Source organism: Neovison vison, chromosome 11 (genome assembly GCF_020171115.1).
Source record: "Neovison vison isolate M4711 chromosome 11, ASM_NN_V1, whole genome shotgun sequence".
Taxonomy (NCBI): Eukaryota; Metazoa; Chordata; class Mammalia; order Carnivora; family Mustelidae; genus Neogale; species Neogale vison.
Genome location: NC_058101.1, coordinates 91,189,038 through 91,197,572, shown reverse-complemented (window position 1 = coordinate 91,197,572; position 8,535 = coordinate 91,189,038). Strand labels below are relative to the sequence as shown.

Here is an 8,535-nt window from a genome sequence, read left to right as displayed (position 1 = left end):
TATCCTTCAGAATAGGAGGTTAAAAAAAACAACAGCAAATGGTTTGCTTTCTTTTATTTCCTCTTATGTAATTAGACAGTAGACTCTTAGAAAAAATTGTAATAATTTCACCCTCTTGATCTCCCTTTGGTCTGTTTCAATCATTACTGTGGTCATTCTCAAAACATTTATTTGAGAGAATCAAATTGTCTAGTGGTTGAGTTCTCGGGGCTCGTATATTAGAATATCACTCGCGGCCCAAAGATTAAAACCTTTACGTGTTCTCCGCCAGTCACAGGATTATTAAACGGAAGTTTTTCAATCATTCTTTCTTTAAGTACTGGCATTTAAATCCGTTAGCGCTGGAGAACTTTCCCTTCCCCGCTCCCATCTGGCCCCAAATGCGGACTTTCTCCCAAGAGGAGTCTCTTTTCTTTGCCTGAAGTGGGCGGAGCAAAGGAGCGTGACGCAAAAGTGGGCGGTGTCTTTGATGCTGGGAGAGCCTCTGCCTCCTAGTGAACGCGGCCAACGGCCGCAGCAGCTGCTGAGGCTCTCCGTTCCCCAGTCGTGCCTCCTGAGGCGCCGGGAGTTAAGTACACATCTCAGCCGCACTGAAGCCTCCTCTGCCTTTTCAAGCTCTACATGCTACCCAACTAAAAGAAGAAAATGGGCACGGGGGATTTTATCTGCATTTCTATGACCGGAGGGGCGCCCTGGGGGTTCAGACTGCAAGGTGGCAAGGAGCAGAAGCAGCCCTTACAAGTGGCTAAGGTAGGACCACCAAAGAGGTGCTATCACTGCTCTGTGCTGGGAGCGATTGAGGGCAACCTGTTGATGGTTTTTTTCAAGTTGTGTTTCAGGACTTTATGTTATTAGTTTGATTTTGGCGCCGATGTTAAATTTTTCTAGGATGCGGGTTTGTTCGTGTTTCGAAAAGAAAAATTACCAGTAATTGATAGGAAAAAAAAGAGTGCCGTGTTTATCAACGGAAGAAAAGGCTAGTTAATCAGCTTTTCTGACCACCTGCAAACTCCTGGGAACTTTCTTCCAGGCAGTATTAGAATACGCAGTTACTGTTTCACGTTATGTTTCTCCACAGAGAAACGCTCAGCCCAGCTTAACCAATTGGCATGGCTTTTGGGGACTTTTGTAAGGCCTTGGTAGTGACATTTACAACGCAGCATTTATGAAAAGTCCAATTTTGGGCAATACTTTTAGATACATGATGAAAATGTCAGAAAATCTATTTGAAAGAATATTCTTTTAAGGATTTGACAAATAAATGCAAAAATCTATTCCATTCCATCATGTGTACTCATCAAGTTAAGTGCTCAAAATAAAATTTGAAGACACTGGAAATACATTGTTAAGTAGCTTATAAGAAACTTTGAAATGCACCTAATAATGACTTTAAATGCTTTCGATGCTTTTGTTTCCATTGTATTGCTTGTTTCTTGCTACCAGTTTGCTGGAGGGGATCTGATATGGTCTAAATTGAGATTCAGCTAAAATACATTCTAAAATGCATGAAATTTAAGCAGACTTTTACCTGAATTGGATACTAAATTGTAGTATTGTAGAGAGGAACATGTTTGATTAATTTCCACTTTTATATTAAAAATGGATTTAGATCCTTATGAAGTATGTGGACTTCTGGGCTTTATAGTTATTTTTTCTCTTGGCTTTGGCTTTTAAAAAATTTTTTTTATATTTAATGTTCACTGTGAGGAAGGAGTTTCTTTGAAATTTTCTGCAACTAGGCTTCCATAGGAAAATCCTTTCATAATGTGATGGTGGAATCCTGCCACCTAGTGAAAATTTCAAACATCAAAAACGAAGCATAAAACAGAAGGTTAAAGCAAAATTTTTAGAACTGGAAAGTTTCTGAGACCTCTGGTTCAACCTGTGGATTTTAGATGAGGAAAGAGCCCAGAGAGTTTAAGTAACTTTCCTCTGCTCCAAACTAGCAGTGATCGAAGAATCTGAAAAGGTGGTTTCATTGTGTTGCTTTTGGAATCCGTGGCCGGAAACATCAGACAGAACAGTGATGCCTAATTCGGAGTACGCACAATTCATGAGGCTGAACTGGATTTGTTCTGGGTCTAGAATAGCAGTTGGCTGGCTCCAGTTACTGAGATTTGGGTTCTAATTCCAGCTCTGATCTAACTTGTAGCCGGGCATGAGACAAATCTCTCACCCTTTCTGAGTCATCTGTTGTGAGGTGGTGTGTGTGTGTGTGGAGAGAGAGAGAGAGAGAGAAAGAGACAAACATTTTGAGTGAGAAAGGAAAGGAGAAAGTAAGTTGGAAATTGTATTCTACCATTAGTGAGATTCTATATTGCTAGAGTATTTTACTGTCCTATTAGTATACAACTTTAGAATCGTTGCCTACCAGTTAGACTGTGGGGACAAAGGTGGCTGAATGGTGTTATTCCCTGTTAGTTCTTTTGTGGCCAGACCTTAAGAATAGGGTGGGTATTGAGTTTCTCCTGAGTCCTCAATGTGCTTACTGCAAAGCAGAACTATTATGTGGTGATTTTTTTTTTTTTAAAGAATTAAGCTAATAGCTAGTGAAGGGTGCTTTGGGAGCATTTCTCTGCTGATTACATTTCTATCAACAGGATTCAGAGAGGCTATTGTGTATGTGAGTGTCAAAAAATTCAATCCAGCTCTTCCCCCAAAATAAGATTCCTTAAAATACCCTGGAAATATATTTGTGATTTTTAAAAGACATTATTAAAGTATTTGGATGTTTGTTTTAATTTTCTAGTTTGTGATAGTATAATTTATTATTAATTCTAATATATCATTATGAAGGGATCTGGGTGTTTGTCTTAATTTGTGTGTGTGTGTGTGGGGGGGTACACTACAGTTTACAGTCTAGCTTCCCCATATATAAAAAGTAACTAGAGAGCCTTCTAAAGAAGATAAAATTTATAAGTTGGTATGGCAATGGCTACTTTTGTTGGTCTATTTTTTCCCCCTTAATTCAAACTGAAATTTAATTTCTGATACTAGCATTATTTGTCCTAGAAAACCCTTGGAGCAAAGTGCTTGTCACTTTCTATGTGCCATGGCCTCACTGGAATCACTGTTTTTCATTTAAAACATCAAGTCAGCTCAATTCTAGTAATGGTCCCTCAGCTCAAGGTGAAGTGAACAATAGTGCAATAGCCTAGACTTCCTCCTCTTTCAAGGTGATGCTTATGGGGGCCAAGTTAACCCTAAGAAGAAGGATGGAGAGGAACAGGGCAGAGAGCCTGGGTAGGGATGTTGCTAGCAAACACAATAATGCTCACAGTTTTGAAGAACATGGAGGACGAATTTGGGAATTAAAGAAAATATATACTAACAAAGAAAAGGAAATTTCAGACAGTGCTTGAATCATGCCCCCTTAAAAGGGAAACACTACAGCAGTTCTGTAGATAACAACAAATTTTTGCCTTGTTATAAAATATCTAGTGTTCAGGTTTTTCATAATTCTGTGTAGAATGAAAATTGAGGGGTCCCTGGGTTGCTCAGTTGGTTAAGTTGCTGCCTTCAGCTCAGGTCATGATCCTGGAGTCTTGGGATGGAGTCCCGTATTGAGCTCCCTGCTCAGCAGGGAGTCTGCTTCTCCCTCTGACCCTCTCCCCTCTCATGCTCTCTCTCTCACCCAAGTAAATAAATAAAATCTTAAAAAAAAAAAAAAGAAAATTGAACAAGCTGAAATAAACAGGGGGACCCCCAGCCTTAACGATGATTGGAAATTGAATAGCTTTATAATTTTAGTAAATATCCTTCTAGTGGCACATTTAGTCACTTTTGAGAGATGTTCAAGCATTTTTAGTATTTGGCTGGCTGATTGAACTGTAGGCAAATTCCAGCTTTTAAAGATCACTAACAGAAATATTAATAATCAAATTTTCATTGATATTGAAACTCAAGGCCATGAAATTCGGTTTTGTTTTCAAGAATAAATTGAATTTTTAAAAGATTATTATTATTATTATTATATTATTATTATAATTATTATTATTTTAAAATAATCAGTAACGGTTGTCTGGTTTTTGAATGCTTATATATCTTTTAATTTATGTTCTAATACATGTGATGGAAGGCAAACGTTTCTAATACAGAGTCGTAAGTATATTTCCAGGAGAGATTCATAGAAACAAATTTATTGAGGCATATTTACAACATAAAATGCCATTGTATGTGTGCAAATATTCTTAGAAAAACTGTGTTAGCACTTTTAATTTACAAAACTCCTTTTTCGAATATGGACTTACATGGCTATGCCTCTGGACAGATAACTATGGAAAATCTTCATTTAAAAAAGTGGGGAGAAATTTTTGTTTTACAAACAAATCTTATGAACAATTGAGTAATAACTCACATTTTGAAAATAATGAGCGAAGAATGTTCACACTGTATCCTTATATGTTGAATGTTTAGAACTTTAAGCTTTCTTCAAAATATAGATTACCACTGTATTTATTATTCTCTTATTGAATTTCTTTTATTTTTTTTCAAGGTGATGCTTATGGGGGCCAAATTTTTTTTTAAAGAGGGAGAGAGGAAGAGGGGTTGGGGGAAGGGCAGAGAAAAAGGAGAGAGAATCTTAAGCAGGCTCTATCCTCAGTGTGGAGCCTGATGCAGGGCTTGATTTCATGACCCTGAGATCATGAGCTGAGCCAAAATCAAGAGCTTGTCATTTAATCTGCTGAGCCATCCAGGTACCCCTGAATTTCAGTTCAAAGTTTCAAGTAACTTTTATTAAAATTGACATAACAAATTACAATCATGTATTTTATGAGGCAGAAGTGGATTTAATGGTTCTGTATGTCCTCTCTTCAAAATTTTAAATAAAGATATGTTAGTCAAGCACAATCAGATAACAGTCTTATCCATTAGTGCCATCAGTGAGGTCTCTAAAATGTTTCAAATAAAGTAATTCCAGAAACATAGCTATTTCTAAATGGAAAAAAAAATTTTTTTTAATTTTTTATTTTTTATAAACATATATTTTTATCCCCAGGGGTACAGATTTGTGAATCGCCAGGTTTACACACTTCACAGCACTCACCATAGCACATACCCTCCCCAATGTCCATAACCCCACCCCCCTTCTCCCAACCCCCCTCCCCCCAGCAACCCTCAGTTTGTTTTGTGAGATTAAGAGTCACTTATGGTTTGTCTCCCTCCCAGTCCCATCTTGTTTCATTTATTCTTCTCCTACCCACTTAAGCCCCCATGTTGCATCACCACTTCCTCATATCAGGGAGATCATATGGTAGTTGTCTTTCTCTGCTTGACTTATTTCGCTAAGCATGATATGCTCTAGTTCCATCCATGTTGTCGCAAATGGCAAGATTTCATTTCTTTTGATGGCTGCATAGTATTCCATTGTGTATATATACCACATCTTCTTTATCCATTCATCTGTTGATGACCCAGCAATTGCACTACTGGGTATTTACCCTAAAAAAAGAAATATTTTAAATGTGTTTGAATATGTGTATTTGAGGATAAATACTCCTTACTACATATGGAAAGCTACTAACATCTTTATTAGAAAATATAATTGATGACTTCACGTTTTATTGAGTTTTTGAGGGCTTTCCAGAAATTCTAAAAACAGATATGCTTATAGAATTCTAAAAACAGGGACGCCTGGGTGGCTCAGTGGGTTGAGCCGCTGCCTTCGGCTCAGGTCATGATCCCAGGGTCTGGGATCAAGTCCCGCATCGGGATCCTCGCTCAGTGGGGAGCCTCCTTCTCTCTCTGCCTCTGCCTGCCGCTCTGCCTCCTTGTGTTCTCCTGCACTCTCTCTCTCTCTCTCTCCCCAACAAATAAATAAATAAATAAAATCTTTAAAAAAAAAAAGAATTCTAAAAAGAGGTATGCTTACACACTAGGCAAACCTATTAAGCATATGTTATTTAAAATCTTTGTTTTGGAATTGTGTGTTTTAAGACAGATCTCAGTTTGTTGAAAGACAAGCTAAGATAGTGACTTTTTAAAATTTTTTTAATTTTTATTTTTTATAAACATATAATGTATTTTTAGCCCCAGGGGTACAGGTCTGTGAATCGCCAGGTTTACACACTTCACAGCACTCACCATAGCACATACCCTCCCCAATGTCCATAACCTCACCACCCTCTCCCGAACCCTCTCCCCCCAGCAGCCCTCAGTTTGCTTTGTGAGATTAAGAGTCTCTGATGGTTTGTCTCCCTCTGAATCCCATCTTGTTTCATTTATTCTTTTCCTACCCCCCAAGTCCCCTACATTGCATAGGATAATGACTTTTATCAAGCTCTTTTCAGAAAAATATTCCTTGCAGTATTTTCTTTGAAGGTGTTTTTTCTTTAAATGATCCCCCGTAACCTAAGAAGTAGTTTGAAATATATACTCATTTTAGAGATGAAGAAATTCAGGCACAGAAAGGCTAAGTTATTTTCCAAAGGTTAAGCTGTAAAAAATGGTGGGATTTGTTTGCAAATCTAAATTCTCCTTCTGAACTGGTAGAAACAGGTGACTGATAGAATAAAGGGAGGCTAAGGTGGTCCCCAAAAGGAAGCTTATAAAAAATAACATGCTCTTTATTCAAATGTGATTTAATTGGCCAAGGGATCCCCAAGTTGAGGCCAGATAGGTTGCCACGGGGCTTCCTGAAGGGTTGTGTGATATGTTCTGGCACATCCCCTCTGCCCCTTTCCCAGCTGATATAAGAAGAGGAACAGAAAGATGCAAGAATTATGGGGGTCCTTAACATTGGGATGAAGTCATCATTAGTGGTGGGAGAGTTTCCCCTTTCTGAAGCCAAGATCTCTGCATTGCTGGGAGGCAAGGAGGTGCTGGGAAGCTTAAAAATGCTCATTGTAAGGATTGGAGGTACCTGCAAGAGGGGCACCTGACAATATATTCCATAGCAGGATGTCTTCTTTGTCAATAGAATCGCTGGCCTGCCTAGTGCCTAGGTGAATGGGGAGATAAGAGGTTAGAGAGAGATAATTATCATATGATCTTACTGATCTGTGGAAGTTGAGAAACAAGGCAGAGAATCATAGAGGAAGAGAGGAAAAAATGAAACCAGCTGAAACCAGAGAGGAAGAAAAACCATAAGAGTCTTAATCTTGGGAAACAAACTGAGGGTTGCTGAAGGGGAGAGGGGTGGGGGGGGTGGGGGTGGGGGGCTGGGTGATGGACATTGGGGAGGGTATGTGTTGTGGTGAGCTCTGTGTATTGTGTAAGACTGCTGAGTTACACACCTGGACCCCTGAAACAAATAATACATTATATGTTAATTAACTGAATTTAAATTTTTAAAAAAGGGTAGGGAGGGATGGGTAGGGGAATAAAACCAGAGAAAGATGTAAGAGGAGAGAGAGAAAAAGAGATGAGACAGAGAGAAAGAATGAGAGATAAGAGTAGGAACTTAACTATTTGATAAGGCAAGGATCCTTGCATTTCCCAGCGGTGAATGACTGGCACAGAAAGTGGAGGGATTTGAACCACCTTGCCGGTACCCTGCGCAGATAGGCATGCTCTTAGCTAGAGACCACCAGGCACAAGCTGGCATCCTGAGGAACTATTGGGGGTTTGGAAGGGAGCTGGGCAGGAGCCCTATTTCCATGCTAAGGAACCGTGCTGTGGTAAAGCTCTCTAGGGCTCCTTGAAGAAACCATACAAGTGCCCTAGCATCTGGACACTGGCTACAGAGAGGACAGAGATGGCCACTCAGCGTTAACCAGAGAAGAGCAGCAACCAGAGAGAAATACCACCTCATTCAGTTATGAGTACATATAACTACCATCCCTGCTCCTTCCCCAGTCTTCCTGCCTTCAACCTGGGAGGAGCAAGAGGGAGGTAGGAGGAGAGCAGACAACATCCACCTCAGGGAGCCAAGACCCAGAGACACAAGCCGACCACAGTGCTTAGGGAGAGAGCCGAGGGACAGATAATTAGATTGAAGCTGTAATTGGACTAGACTATTTTAATAACTGAAATCCAACAGAAATGCATGGGATCTGACCAAAGCATTATTAAGGGAGGGATCTGGCTTTCTCATACTTGAAAGCAGTTGCTGGAAGAAATGAAAGTTCCATGTTTATAATTGAAGGAGTTGACTCTCCTCAAAAATAGTTCCAACAAGCAGGTTTATACTATTAATCACATGTATTTGATGTATGTTGGCTTGAAAACTTACCACCAACTCATACGACTTCCAGAGATGATCATGTTGAAGCTATTTTATCTAGGTTGAATGAATGAAAATCTGGCTTTGGCCTAAACAAGAAATGTAAGTTACTTATTTTCTCTTTTCTTTTTCTTTTTTTGAATATGAAATGGCACTTTAATAACCTGGTATGCTTTTTGCTATTAGGTGGGCACATACTTTCAGTTAGTTTAAAAAAGTGTTTCTAGAGCATTACTATCAGGGTCCAGAACTCTTCATTTAGAAATAAGTACTCTGAACTTTTATTGGGCCTTAATCTAAGGTGATTGTTGTTTTTAAAGATTGCAAATTCCAAAAGTTAGTATGTAATATCATTGTGACACACATATTAT

At 39.0% G+C, this 8,535-nt stretch overlaps 1 protein-coding gene across 1 annotated transcript in view; it reads left to right on the top strand.

Moving 5' to 3' along the window:
• Positions 1-492: 492 nt before the first annotated feature.
• SYNPO2 (synaptopodin 2) overlaps positions 493-8,535 on the top strand; it is a 178,723-nt gene continuing 170,680 nt past the window's right edge. The window contains exon 1 of the mRNA XM_044224115.1: positions 493-750. Coding sequence (XP_044080050.1) covers positions 646-750 — 105 coding nt within the window. The 5' untranslated portion in view covers positions 493-645. The remainder of the gene's footprint in view (positions 751-8,535) is intronic.